The following is a 14984-nucleotide window of genomic DNA, read 5'->3' as shown; positions in this document are numbered from 1 at the left end:
AAACCTTGGCCCGATGGAGGAGAAGGAGGCTGCAAGGAAGAGGAAGATGGCCCGGGAGCCGCAGGCAGGTGAGGAGGAAGTCAGTGCCCCTTTCCCCCTCTCTCCTGCTCCATCTCCCAGCCCAGCGCGGCCCCCGGCTGCAGGACAGCCCTGCTGCCAAAGCTGTCCTGCTGGGGACGCACTGGGGGGATCTCCTTGCCCTGCCCTGTGGCACGGAGGCAAATCCCATCCTGTCCTTGTCCTTCCTCCCCCAGAGCAGGAGCTGAGCATGGAGAGCAGGGAGGACAAATCCCCACAGCAGAACCTGGTGGAAGAGGCCGTTTTGAGCGGCTCCACAGCACAGGAACCCAACGGGGAGGAAAAGCCCCGGACATTGGGCATGAGGAGAGGCTGCAGACACAGATCACGGGGATCCAAGGAGGAAAGACCCACCCTGGGCCGGGGAGGCGGCCGGAGCTCAGAGCTGGGAGCAACTTCATGATGAGGAGAAGCCCCACAAGTGCTTGTAGTGTGGGAAGAGCTTCAGCCAGAGCTTCAATCTCCTCACCCACCTTTGGGTGCACACGGGGGAGCGGCGCTGGGAGTGTATGGAATGTGGCAACAGGTACAGGCACAGCTCCCACCTCTACCACCAGCGGGTGCACACCACAGAACGGCCCCACACGTGCTTGGAATGTGGGAAGAGCTTCAGTGTTCGATCCACTCTGACCTCCCACCAGAAGGCCCACACCAGGGGAACAGCCCTACGAGTGTTCCGAGTGTGGGAAAAAGGCTCGGAGCCGTTCGGATCTCCTCGAGCACCAGCACACCAGTGTCCCCAGTGTGGGAAGACCTTCAGGCAGAGCTGTAGCTTGACCCAACACAAACAGAGCCACCACTAAGAGAAGCCCTGAGAGTGCCCTGAGTGCGGGAAGAGCTTCATGTGCTGCTCCAGCTCCAAGCCCCATGGGAGGATCCCCACTGGATGCTCCCCAGTGACCCCGGTGGGCAGAGCCCAGTGATCCGTGTTGGGAAGGCACCTGCCTGCGGGCTCCACATCCTCCCGGGTCCCCATGGCCTGGGTTTTCTTTTCATTTCTCTTTGTCCCTTCAAAACACCCAAAACTGGAGTAAAAAAATAAAGACATTGATGGGAACATGGGGGGATCTTCCAGGGGATGTGGGGGATGCTGGGTCCAAGGGATTTCAGGGTTCCTGGGAGGGATTTGGGGGTTGCTCAGGGCTTTGGGCACCCCAGGCTGAGTGGCTCCAGCTGTGCTGGAGGCCCTGGTTGCGGTTCTGGGGCAGCTGATCAAGGCCCCCCTGCCCTGGGACTGTTCCCATCTCCCCCATCCTGGTTCCCGGTGTTCCCTGTGCAGGATCCCCCTCTCCTGCTGTCACCCTGCTTTCCTCTGCCCATTCCCATGTCACCCCACTCTTGGGCCCATTCTGCTTCCATCCCAGTCTGAATCCCATCCCCAGTCTCATTCCCTGTCCCTGTCCTGTACTGTCTGTCTGGTTGTATTGCACTAAGTTGTTTCTTTAGTTATTGTTCTGCACTGGGTGGTCTTGTTATTTTGCAGCGAATAGTTTCTGTTGTATCACATGGTTTGTCCCGCACACACCGCTCTCCCCCAAAGCCCCGGTGCTGGTCTTGCCCTGGGTTACTCCTCCCCTCGGCCCTCCCATCAGTTGTATCCCATTGGCCGTGGCCTCTCTCCTCCGCCCCCCTTTCCCGGGGTTTAAAATCACCCGCGATCACGCACTTGATCTGCTTTTCCCCTCTTGGACCTCCCTGGAGTGATTCCACAATTAAGGTGGCATTTTTGGTCCCGAGGAGAAGAGCACCTCCCGTCCTTTACTTTAGTCCTTGTGAGATAGTGAGGCCCGGGGCTCCAGAGCTGCCGAACCAGACCCCACAAAGGCCCTGGGTCAACCTTACATTGCCGTTCCCATATTCCAAATCCCATAATCTCCGTCCTGTTCCCGTATTCCCGATCCTACTACTGGTCTCGCATTTCCATTTCTGTATTCCCTGTCTCACTCCCATATTTCCATTCCCACTCTCACTCCTGTATTCCTGTTCCCAATCCCAATCCCATCTTCCTAATCCCCGTCCCATATTCTCTCTCTGGTTCCTGTTTCCATATTCCCTGTCCCATTCCAATAGTCTCATCCCCAGTCCCATTCCAGGTCCCTCTCCCATTTTCTCAATCACATCCCAGTCCCTGTCCCCATTCCTGTCCCTGTTCCCATTTCCAGTTGCAGTCCCAATATCCCCGTCCTTGTTCTGGTCCCTGTCCCTATCTCCTATTTCCAGTCTCATTCCTGGTTCTATTCCCCGTCCCTGTCCCCATTCCTGGCCCTGTCCCCATTCCCGGTCCTGTCCCGGTCCCATTCCTGAGGCCGCCTCTCGCGCGGGGCCCTGAGGGCCGCACAGCTCGGGCTGCCTGTGCCACACGAACCGTTCAGCGCTGCTGCTCTCCTTGGCCAGCTGCAGAGAGCACAAGGCTTTGGGCATTTCTCAGAGGCCCCCAGCTGGCCGCAGCAGCCCCTCCTGCCAGCAGCCGCTGTGCCCCAGAGCCTCCCTCACGCTGGGGCCATGGGCCTGGAGGAGGCTCCTGTTCTTGAGACAGGAGCAAGGCTGCAGCTCCCGCCTTTGGGCCCTGGGCCGCAGCAGCCAGGGGAGGCCCAGCTGCAGAGCTCACAGCCCCTGCTGGGTTTCACTTGGACACTTTGGAGCACGATTCCCCAGCCCATATTCTCTCCTGCGGTTGCTGTTTCCATATTCCCCGTGCCGTTCCCATATTCTCCTCCTTGGTCCTTGTCTCCATTTGCGGCCCCTGTCCCCATTCCCGCTCCCCGTCCCCTCTCACCGGACTCCGCCGCCACCGCTTCGGTCCCCTCACGTGACCGAGGAAACCCCGCGCTGCTCCCGTCGACCAATCCCAGCGCGCGAACGCTCCGGTATTTGCATAACCACTCCCTGCGGTTTGGCCACGCCCACCGCGGGCTGCAGCCGCCTCCGGGCGCTGTTCGCTCCCAGTTCCCTCCCAGTGCTCCCAGTAAGAGCGGGACTGGCAGGGAAAGCGCTCCCCGTTCCTTCCCGCTGCTCTCAGGATCGTTCCCGGTGCTCTCAGGATCACTCCCAGTGCCGCGCGGAACGGACCCGCTGTGAAACCCGCCCAGGGCAGAGCGCGGCTGCTTTTGTGGGTTGGCACTGCCCGGGCCGGGCTGGGAGCGGAGGAAGAGCGGGAGGAAGAGGAGGGAGAGGAGGAGGAGCAGCACCAAGACCCCGCGGTTTCCCCGCTCAGGCCGCCGCTCCTCCTGTTCCGCCAGCATCGCCCCCTCTCCGCCGGAACCCGCAGGTGAGCGGGATGGGGGAGCTCGCCCCAAATCCATTGCGGGGGGTCTCTGGGAGGTTTTTTTTTTGCGAGGCAGGGGATGTTTGGATCTTGCTGGACGCCAAAGCTGGGCCGGAAATGCCCCTGCAGGGATCTTGGGGCAGTCTCGATGGCGATCGCCCGGTACCGGCGGGCACAGGGGCGATCTCGGGCTGGGGCATCCCCGGGAGAGCCGGGGGGGAGCGCGGGAGCCCCGGAGCGGGGAGAGCGCAGAGGGGCGATCCCGGAGCCGGGGGACAAAGCGGCTGCCTGGAGGGGCGGGGGAGGCTGCGGATGAGCGGGCTCCGGGCCCCGAGGCTGAAAGGGGCGCTGGCTTCTCCAGCTGCACTCGGGCAGCGGGACCATCAAACCCAATGCGCTCAACCGTTGTTTTCCCCCAAACCAGGATTTCCCATTCCCAAACCTTGGCCGGATGGAGGAAGAGGAGGCTGCAAGGAAGAGGAAGATGGCCCGGGAGCCGCAGGCAGGTGAGGAGGAAGTCAGTGCCCCTTTCCCCCTCTCTCCTGCTCCATCTCCCAGCCCAGCACGGCCCCCGGCTGCAGGACAGCCCTGCTGCCAAAGCTGTCCTGCTGGGGACGCACTGGGGGGATCTCCTTGCCCTGCCCTGTGGCACGGAGGCAAATCCCATCCTGTCCTTGTCCTTCCTCCCCCAGAGCAGGAGCTGAGCATGGAGAGCAGGGAGGACAAATCCCCACAGCAGAACCTGGTGGCAGAGGCCGTTTTGAGCGGCTCCACAGCGCAGGAAGCCAACGGGGAGGAAAAGCCGCGGAGATCCCTCATGAGGAGGGGCTGCAAACGCAGATCACGGGGATCTGAGGAGGAAAGACCAACCCTGGGTCAGGGAGGCGTCCGGAACTCAGAGCTGGGGGTCCTTGAGCAGCTTCAGGATGGGGAGAAGCCCCACAAGTGCTCGGACTGTGGGAAGAGCTTCAGCCAGAGGTCACACCTGATCCGCCACTGCAGAATCCACACTGGAGAACGGCCCCATGAGTGTCCACAGTGTGGGAAGAGCTTCTGCAACCGTGCTGACCTGATCAAACACCAGAGGAGCCATACAGGGGAGAGGCCCTACAAGTGTGGGATGTGTGGGAAGAGCTTCAGCCATAGCTCCAGCCTGATCGTCCACATGGTAATCCACTCGGGGGAGAGGCCCTACGAGTGTGGGCAGTGTGGGAAGAGCTTCAGAAGGAGCTATGAACTGAGCAGACACCAGAGGAAAAACACAGGGCAACAGCCCTACAAGTGCCCCGAGTGTGGGAAGAGCTTCTGCGAGCGTGTTGACCTGGTCAAACACCAGAGGACCCACATGGGGGAAGGTCCCTATGAGTGTCCTGAGTGTGGGAAGAGCTTCTGCAAGCATGCTGCCCTGGTCACACACCAGAAGACACACACGGTGGAGAGGCCCTATGAGTGTGGTAAGTGCAGGAAGAGGTTTCTGAAGAGCTCCGGTCTCCTCAGACATCAGACCATTCACACAGAGGAGAGGCCCTTCCGCTGCCCCGACTGCGGGAAGGGCTTCAAGCGCAACTGCACCCTCGTCGTCCACCGGAGGATCCACACCGGGAGAGGGCCTATGAGTGTGATCAATGCAGGAAGAGGTTTATCACCAGCTCTGGTCTCCTCCTGCACCAGCGCACTCACACAGACGAGAGGCCCTTCCGCTGCTCCGACTGCGGGAAGGGCTTCCAGCGCAACTGCACCCTCGTCAAGCACCGGCGCATCCACACCGGGGAGAGGCCCTACGAGTGTCCTGAGTGTGGGAAGAGCTTCTCACAGAGCGGTAACTTGAGAATACACCAACGGAGCCAGCACTAAGGGAAGCCCTGCGCGTGCCCCGCATGCAGGGAGAGTTTCATGTGCTCCTCCAGCTCCATCCCCCATGGGATCCACACCGGATGATCCCCAGAGAGCGCCGGTGGGCAGAGCCCCGGTGATCTGTGGTGCCAGTGATCCGTGTTGGGAAGACACCTGGCTGGGGGCTCCACATCCTCCTGGCTCTCCATGGGCACCTGCACACATCCACAGACCAACATCTCCACATCCATTGTGGAGAGCAGTTTTGTCAACTTCTGACCCCAGAAAAATCTCCCTTTTTGCATCTTCTGGTGTCATCAAGCAACACTGGATGGCCTTGGAGGTCTTCTCCAACATACATCCATCATTTTAATTCTCTTGGACCCATGGGGACCTTCCACAGCTAAATGCGGAGAGACTGGGGCAAACCCCCGATTTTGGATCCAGTGAGGTGGAAACCTCTCCAAAAAAGGTTCTTCCCTCCCATTGAAGCACGTAGATGCTCTGCTGGCAGGGACACGTAAATCCTTTTGTTTTGGCCTTGAAATTAAAAGGTTTCTGTTGATCCCTTTGAGACATGGGGTTAGGAATTAACTTGGGTTAGAAATCTATCTCAGATTTTGGTGAATTGTGCTGCCTTGAATTATTTAGTCTGCAGAGTCTATTAATTTGCTGTGCTTGTAGCTCACAAAACTGCCTCAAACAAGATGAAAGGAATGTGAATTTCCAAGTTAGAGGAAGATAAGAGAGGCTACTTGGACCTTGAATCAAGAAGGAAACCAAAACGGAGGCTGCAGGAGAAGGAGGGACAACCAGAGAACTAATTGTAACGCGAAACTACTAAGTGAATAGATGTGAACCTATTGTGAAACTTAATGCATATGCAACAAGTTAGGGGACAAAGGGGAGGTCTGGACTCTCTGGGGAGTGCACATGCCCTTGGAAATTATTCCACTTGTGCCTGGCGTTGTAATAAACAAACAACTTTTTATCTTGAATTAGTGGAAGAGTCTTCTGTCTGTGCATCGCCTTTGAAAGGCTTGAAATCAGGGTAAAAATAAAGGCGTTGAAGTAGGGCATGGATGGGGAGATATGGGAACCTGGCCATGGATGGGGACATGTGAGGGACAATGGATATGGGGGACAGATCCATGGATGGAGACATGGCCATGGATGGGGACGTGGGGAGCACAGACATGGATGGGGACATGTGGGGGCACATGGGACACAGCCCTGGCTGGGGACATGAGGGGATATGGATGGGGACATGAACTGGGACATCATCAATGCCACCACAGTGCCACCAGCACCTTCATCTTGGCCATGGCCAAGCGCTGCCCAATGCAGTTCCTGCCACCACGTCCCCACTGTCACCACTGCAGTGTCCCATCCGAATGTCAGCATCCAGCAGGGCAGGACGGGTGACTTGTTCAGCTGGTGACAAGTGGCCTGGAAGCGAGTGACAGGCACCAGGGTGTCCCAGGGCCACTGCGCTCAGGGGACCCCAATCGCCCCTGGGGACAGGGCAAGGGTCAGAGTCACCCACGGGGGCACGTTGCCCTGCACTGGGTGTCACCAGAGGTGTCCTGGTGGCAGCATTCCCAGAGGTGTGGCAGCATTGTCCCCTGATGTGTGTCCTGGTGGCATCGTGTCCCTCCCCCTCTGTTTGCCCCCATCCCCAACCATGGCTCCCTGTCACCGCTCTGTGTGTCCCTGTCCCTCCCCTGATGTCCCTGTCCCCCAACCCTGGCGGGGCCAAAGTCCATGAGGTCTCAACCCCTTTCCCACAAGGTGACCTCATGTCCTCGAGGTGTCGCCGTGTCCCTCAGGATGTTCCTGTGGCTGCTCCTGGTGCTGAGCATCTGCACCCAGCACAGGTAGGGACACCCTGTGACACCCCATGACACCCCATGACATCCCACGACACACTTTGTCCTCTGATTTTGGGTCCTCCCCCCCATTTTGGATCCTTTCCCCCTTCCCCCTTATTTTGGGTCCTTTCTCCCCTGGTTAGTGTCCCTTCTCCCCATTGTGGATCCTTTCCCTGTATTTTGGGTCCTCCCCCCGTTTTGGGTCACTCTTCCCCTCTTTGGGGTCCTTTTCCCCATTTTTGGCTCCTTTTCCTCTTTTCCATCCTTCCCCCCCCACTTTTGAGCGTCCTCCCCTTTGACTTTGGTGAAGTTTTGGGTGCATCCTGCCCTCCAACCCTCTCCCCACCCCTAAACCCCTTCACCCCCCACCCCCGTCCACCCAGGCATGTCCCCAGCTGTGTTCCTAACTGTCCCCCCATGCCACATGGACTCGGTGTTCGCTGTCCTGGATGCCCTTGAGTCCCCAGCCCAGGACTGTGGATCTCCTTTTCCAGGAGTCCCAGAGCTGGCCCGGCTTCCAGGGGACACCAGTGGCCCTGGGGCTTGGGGTGGGTGGGTGGCACTGGTAGGGTTGGTGGGAGGGGGTTTGGGGTCATCTTGGCGCTGACCGAGGGTCTTGCCCACTGTGCAGTGAGGAGTGACCCTGGCCAGGGGGTCTGGGATGGATGGGGGCAAGAGAGGTTGGCCCCTCGTTGGACCCTGGTCCAGATGGACACCAGAGCCATGGATCCCACTCTGGATGGACCCTGGTCCAGATGGACACCAGAGCCATGGTCATCCCTCTCGGATGGACCCTGGTCCAGATGGACACCAGAGCCATAGATCCCACTCTGGATGGACCCTGGTCCGATGGACACCAGAGCCATGGATCCCACTCTGGATGGACCCTGGTCCGATGGACACCAGAGCCATGGATCCCACTCTGGATGGACCCTGGTCCAGATGGACACCAGAGCCATGGATCCACTCTGGATGGATGGTCCCGATGGACACCAGAGCCATGGATCCCACTCTGGATGGACCCTGGTCCAGATGGACACCAGAGCCATGGATCCCAGCAGGACACTGGTCTGGACAGCCCCTGGCCCTGCTGCCCCCAGCCTGGCCAGCCCCCAGCCCAGATGACCACCAGCCTGGCCACAGCCTGGCCCATCCCACTGTCCCATCAGCCCATTCCAGTAGCCCCAGCCCAAAATCCCCCAAAATAAACCCCATTCCAAAATATCGTCTCCGGGTGGCCCCTGAAGAGCAAGGGGGAAACTGAGGCACGGGCTGGGGGATGACTTTGTGGCGACGGGAGGGGATTTTGGGACCCACCCTGGAGACCCCAAATGAGCACCTACCCCCCAAATTGTCACCGCAGCATTGTAGGACCCCCAGCTGTCACTCCAGGAGCCACTGTGACCCTGCAGTCCCTTTGAGGGGTGACCCACGGTGTCCCCCCAGTGTCACCGGTGTGTCCCCAGTGGGAGCAGCGGCATCACCTCCTGGGGCAGAGGTGAAGGAGGAGGTGAGGGGAGGGTGCGGGGGTACAGAGTCGCACAGCGTCCTCAGGGGGGTGACAGTGGTGAGGGAGACCCCAAAAATGCTGTTGTCCCTCGCCCCCCACCATAGGATGCAGGCCACCCCCTGTTTGGGGCTCTGGTAACAAATTGGCGGTGGCGGTGACAAAAAGCAGAGGCGCCACCTCGGGGATGGCACAAGAGGGGTCCTGCGGTGCCACCAAGCCCCCCCACGCTGAGGGAGTGACAAAGGGGGGGTCGGCAGGGGGGAAGGGAAGCGTGGCAGGGGTGCCACGGAAATGCCCCCGGTTCGCCTGTGCCCGGGATGTGGCGGTGGCGGAGCACCGGTCACCCTGTCTCCCTGGCAGCCTGTCACCGTGTCCCCTTGTCCCCGACCGGGGTGGGGACTGTGAGAGGCTGGTGCATGTGGGGGTACCAGCTGTTCGCTTTCTCTGGGTCTGGATTGAAGGCACTTGAGACGGTAGTTCATGTTCCGACTCAAGTGTTTATTATTTCTTATCAGTAAAGCAGTCCCACTACTGTGAGTCGGGCAGCTTTTCATCAGAAGGGACAAAATGGCCAACAATCTCTTGGTACAAGGTCTTTTAAGACTAAACTATCCAATTAAGAACTGATACCTGGATTATTTTCCCTTTTAACCCAGTAACTGATCCCAAAAAGCCCACAATGGGGACTTTTCTGCCCAATTACAAAATGCCACCCAAACCCATGAAGAAGAAGGAAGAAGAAGCATGAAGAAGAAACCCAGGACGACACCCTGTGCCCTCCATCTTGCTTCCATCCACAACTTACTAAAAATCCCAGAACCTGAATTTCTCACCAAGTGATACACCTACACTGCTCTCTATAATCTATTTCACACTTTTGTGGATTCTAATCTATCTTGAATCTAGGAAACTCTCCACGAGTGAGGGTCAAAGTCAGTGCTCCCCTGGGGGTCAGGCACCCCAGGGCAGACAGAGAAATATTCCCGGTGCCCTGGGCTTCCACAGGTGTGGGTGGGGAGCCGCTCTATTGGAATAATACCAATAAAGCCGGACAGGACGTGCCTGAGCTTGTCTGGCCCTTGGTGCTGAACCAAATATCAGCCACTGAGGTGTTTCACCCCAGAGACACTTTTGGCCAGCCGGGTGTGTGGGGTTTCACCCCAGAGACACTTTTGGCTGGCTGGGTGTGCAGTGTTTTCACCCCAGAGACACTTTTGTGGGGTTTAACCCCACATGAAATAAACAGGGCAGGAGACTTTTCTCCTTTCAATGACTTTATTAAAAGTGATCAGCTCAAGATGAGGAAGCCCGACGGTCTGTAGTCTCCATCCTCTTTCCCCGCATGGCTCAGAGCAGGACAATATGTGCGGCTTCATCCACTGGGAGCAGAGCTGGGGGTCCAGTCCTTACAACAGCTTCAGGCGGGACCCCACTCTTTTTCCGGCTTTCTACTGCTTCCCGGCTGCAGGTCACTGTTCCAGATGACTTCCGTAGTCAGGGTGAGGGGCACAAGGCTCCCTCAACATCTCTGCAGGCCCAGCACTCTGTTCCTCATGTCCAGGCACCACTCTAATTTCTTAATTCTGCGTTGGCTGGTTGTTTTTGGGGGCTTCTTTGCAAGCCTGACACGTCCCATAGGAGGCTGGTTCTGAAATCTGCATATTCTAATGCCCCCCCTCCCACGTTTCGTCTTCTCTCCCACTGTCTGGGGAGAAGAGCTCTCAACCCAGCCCTGGCTAGGGGCTTTAGTGATACAAAAAGAACGATTAACGCTAATGACTTGTAATTATCATAACAACAAGTAGCACCGCAGCCGCACTGGTCTGACGGGTTTCTGTAACTTTTTCTACAAAAAAAATCGGCAGAATTTTGTTCATAACACCACAGACACTTTGGGCTGGCTGGGTGTGTGGTGTTTCACCCCAGAGACACTTTGGGCTCTATGGGTGTGTGGTGTTTCACCCCACAGACACTTTGGGCTCTATGGGTGTGTGGTGTTTCACCCCACAGACACTTTTGGCTCTATGGGTGTGTGGTGTTTCACCCCACAGACACTTTTGGCTGGCTGGGTGTGTGGTGTTTCACCCCACAGACACTTTTGGCTGGCTGGTGTGTGGTGTTTCACCCCACAGACACTTTGGGCTCGCTGGGTGTGTGGTGTTTCACCCCACAGACACTTTGGGCTGCCTGGGTGCTGCAGCTGGGCACTGCAGACAAGTCCAGGCCTGCAGGAGCTCTGGTGGTGCTGGGATGGAGCTCCCCCCCATACCAGGGGTTGCTCCTCAGGTTTCCCTCTGCCAGAGAAGCTTTCAGGCGATGGTGAAGGAAAGGAGTCGGTTCTGATGGAGGGTTTGGATCCAGAGCTTTATTCTGGCCCACAGGCCTCTGAATGCAGCACCAGCTCCAACAGAACTCCCCGAGCCCGTGGTTGCTGCTCCTTTGAACCCCGGGGAGAGGGGCAGGGAAGGGGTCGGGAGCCACCAAGCAGGGACAGGAGGGGAGGGACAAAGGGACAAAGGACACCTGGATGGCCCAATGCCCCCCGGGGGTAGAGGGCATCCTTTGACCCTGGGAGCACTGGGAGTGAACTGGGAGCACTGGGAGTGAACTGGGAGCACTGAGGTCAGGCTGGGAGTGATGCGGGGATGGCACTGGGAGCAGCTGGAGAGACAAGGGGTGAGACTGGGATGGCGCTGAGGGAGCAACACTGAGTCCACCAGGAGTGAACGGAGAATCAGCTGGGAGCACTGGTTGGAACTGGGAGCAGGGAGAGGAACCAGGGAGTCCTACTGGGAGCTCTGAAGAGAACTGGGAGCACTGGGAGGGGGCACTGGGAGCAGTGCACACCCCATCTCGTGTCCCAGTAGCTCGAGTCCAGCTCCTCCCTGGCTGGGCAGGTGGGGAGGGCTCGAGGGGTCCTCACATTTTTTGGGTGCCCCCATCAGGGAGGGTCTGATTGACAGCTGGGGGAGAATGGGTAGTGGGGGAATGCAGGGGGGTGTCCAGGTGGGGGATTCAGGGTGCACTGGTGTGGATATTCGCAGTTCAGTCGAAGAAAGAACAGAGATAATTTCTCCCAGGGAATAATTTCTGCCAGATTCTCCCTGGGAATCTTAGAGGAAAGAGTTAAAACAATTACTATCTCTCTTTCTGTAACCATTGTTCATAGTTATGGCTCTCTAGAGTGTGTTATTCATGGTCACCAATAATGTGAGATGTTTTCACTTTGAGACCAATCAGGTCCCAGCTTAGCAAGACTATAAAGCGAGACTAAAGACTATAAGTCTCGCAACTTCTTGCTAATAAAGGAATTATTCTTTTGCCTTCTGATTCACCTGGAGTCTCTCTTTCTGTCCCTGACTCAACGGTGTCACACTGGGAACGAGAGACACCGGGGATGACGGACCCCGGGAATGAGGGACCCCAGGAACGGGATGGACGGGCCCCGGGTGATCCAGGGTCGATCCCAAGGGGTCCCGGGGGAATTCCCAGGGATTCCCCGCCCCCACCGCGTCCCTCGGTCACTTTCGCGTCTCCCAAGCGGCGCCTCTGGGATCTGCCCAGCGACTGGTGACGTCACAAACATCGCTGGCTGCCATTGGCTGCAGCGCGGCAGCGGCGCCAATCGCGAGCGGGGCGGGGCCGAGGCTCCGGCGCTGGGTCTGGGGGCGCTCCGGGGGCTCCTGGGGGAGCGGGGGACAGAGGGACCCCCCGGCACCGGGACCCGACCTGAGGGGCACGACCCCTAAAAAATAACGCTACCAGAACGACCTGTACCCAAAATCCCGGGCAACGGGACCCCCTCTGAACAGCCGCTGTACCAAAACCGGACCTTACCCCAAAATAACCGACCCTACCAACTGAACCGGGAGCCCTAACCACCCCACCCCCTGAGCCGGGACCCCTGATCTTCTCAGTCGGGCACGGGGACTCGGGAACCCCCTTTTTCCGGCACCGAGAGCCCCTCCTGCACACCCGCACCCCCCGACTTCTCAGTGGGCATCCCTGGCACCTCCAGCCTTCCATCGTGGGACCCCCTGAAGCTCCCAGCCGCCCCCCATGGGACCCCCTGCAGCCCCCAATGCGCTCCTCTCGCCAAACCCCAAACCCTGGGGCTGCTTTGGCTGTTCCCAGCCCGGAGAGAGCGCTGGGCGCCCCCGGAGCACCGCGATGGGGATGGAGCCGAGCCACAGCTCCAGGATGGGCATTGGCAGATTGCGTTGTCAGCACGGAGCAGGAGCTGGGGGTTCCCAAAGGTGGGGGGGTTCCCCAAAGATGGGGGTCCCCAAGGGCCGCCCCCCTCTCCCCCCTCAGCAAAGCTTTGCACGGTCGGGACATTTTAACTAGCGGAGGCGTCAGCGCTCATTGGTTACAGACATTGGCAGAACTTTTGATTAATTAATGATTAATTAATGAATTTCCCGATTCGCTGCTCCTGTCCCCCCCTCCCGTGCGAGGAGCCCGGGGTGCTGGGCTGTCCTGGGCGGCAGCGATGCTCGGTGGGGCTGCGGGAGCTGCCGGGGGCATCTCCCAGCGCCGCAATTGCGGAATTCCCTTCGCCCGCAGGAACCGCTCGGGGCGAGCGCTCAGAGCTGCCAGTGGTGGCCCGAGGGACAGGGACAGGGACAGGGACAGGGACAGGGACACGGGGACAGGGACAGGGACACAGTGACAGTGACACAGGGACAGGGACACAGGGACACGGACAGGGACGGTGACTCCCAGTGACCTCCCAGTACTCCCACTTTCCCCAGTACTCCCAGTATCCTTTTCCAGTGACCCCCCCCCCCCAATATCCCCACGGTTCCCCCCCAGTATCCCTCCAAGATCCCCCAGTGCTCCCAGTGCCCCATGCTCCCAGTGCTCCCAGTACCCCTTCCCAGTGCTCCCAGGGCTCCCATGTGCCCATTCCCAGTATCCCCAGTGCGCCCAGTGCTCCCAGTGCCCATTCCCAGTGCCCCCAGCTCTCCCAGTGCTCCCAGTGCTCCCAGTGCTCCCAGTGCCCATTCCCAGTGCTCCCAGTGCCCCCAGTGCTCCCAGTGCTCCCAGTGCCCATTCCCAGTGCTCCCAGTGCCCCCAGCGCTCCCAGTGCTCCCAGTGCCCCCAGTGCTCCCAGTGCTCCCAGCGCTCCCAGTGCTCCCAGTGCCCATTCCCAGTGCTCCCAGTGCTCCCAGTGCTCCCAGTGCTCCCAGTGCTCCCAGTGCCCATTCCCAGTGCTCCCAGTGCTCCCAGTACCTGGCCCCTCCCGGGCTGGGGGGCAGCGCTGGGGCCGGGGGGGGCCCGGGGGGCTGCGGGGGGAGGGGCAGAGATCAGGGGAGGGGCTCGGAGGATTTTGGGGGGTCTTACGGGGAATTGGGGGGTGAATTTGGGGGGGGGGTGAATTTGGGGGGTCCTGGGGGGTGGGGGGGCAAAGGGGAAGTCCTGGGGGGGGTCCTGGGGGTGGGGGAGGCAGGGGCCCAGGGATGGGGTTTGGGGGGATTTTGGGGGTGGGGATTGTTCTGGGGAGGGGGTTATTGTGGGGGGGTATTGTGGGGAGGGGGATTATTTGGGGGGTGAGGATTATTTTGGGGGAGTACTTTTGGGATGGGGATTGTTTGGGATTGGGATTTGGGGGTTTGGGTTATTTTAGGGAGGGGCTCTTTTGGGGGGTTTATTTTGGGGGAGGGGATTCTTTCGGGATGGGGATTATTTGGGGGGGGGGATTATTTGGGGGGTGAGGATTATTTTGGGGCAGTAATTTTGGGAGTGGGGATTGTTTGGGATTGGGATTTGGGGGGATTGGGTTATTTTAGAGAGGGGGCTCTTTTGGGGGTTTTTTTAGGATGGGGTTTATTTGGGGAGGGGGATTATTTGGGGGGGATATTTGGGGGCATTGGGTTATCTTCGGGAGGGGGATATTTTGGGGAGGGGAATTATTTGGGGAGGGGGATTTGTTGGGGTGGGTTGGGGGTTATTTGGGGAGGGGGATTACATTGAGGGGATGGTTTTGGGGGCACAGGGATGATTCTGGGGGGGTCCCTCACCTGTCCGGCCGTGCACGAACCAGAGCCCCCCGCCAGCGCCGCCCCCACCACGAAGGCATCGAAGGAAACGGCGGCCACGGCCCCGGGGGGCACGGGGGGGGCTGGGGGGCAGCGTCAGCCCCCCGAAACCCCGACCCCCCAAATCTGGGGGCCGGGACTGCCCGAATTCCCCCCTAAACCCCCCCTGGGGCCGGAACCCCCAAATTCCCCCCTAAACCCCCCCTGGGGCCGGAACCCCCAAATTCCCCCCTAACGCCCCCCAAAGGGACCCAGGGATCCGGGACCCCCCCCCAAAGCCCCTCCCCCAAAAGGGACTGAGCAGTTCGGGGCCCCCCAAAGGGGTCCGGGAACCCCCAAAATCCCCCCCTCCCCCAAAAGGGACCCAGGAGTTCGGGACCCCCCAA

General features: G+C 59.4%; 1 protein-coding gene and 1 long non-coding RNA gene across 2 annotated transcripts; one reads left to right on the top strand and one right to left on the bottom strand.

The window, feature by feature from the left end:
• On the top strand, positions 1-6103 carry LOC115916495 (zinc finger protein 551-like). Its single transcript, XM_030970230.1, is given in 3 exon segments — positions 1-68; positions 4036-4944; positions 4947-6103. Coding segments are annotated over 3 exon segments (1215 nt in total). The 5' UTR covers positions 1-13; the 3' UTR covers positions 5198-6103.
• Positions 6104-12943: 6840 nt separating this feature from the next.
• Positions 12944-14644, bottom strand: LOC115916506. The gene is made up of 3 exons (XR_004061605.1): positions 14581-14644; positions 13793-13845; positions 12944-13149 (listed from the first exon to the last, which is right to left on the bottom strand). It is a non-coding gene; the product is annotated as an uncharacterized LOC115916506 (long non-coding RNA).
• Between the last annotated feature and the right edge of the window lie 340 nt (positions 14645-14984).

This window comes from Camarhynchus parvulus, unplaced genomic scaffold (genome assembly GCF_901933205.1).
Source record: "Camarhynchus parvulus unplaced genomic scaffold, STF_HiC, whole genome shotgun sequence".
Lineage (NCBI taxonomy): Eukaryota > Metazoa > Chordata > Aves > Passeriformes > Thraupidae > Camarhynchus > Camarhynchus parvulus.
This window is presented reverse-complemented; position numbering and strand designations above follow the sequence as displayed.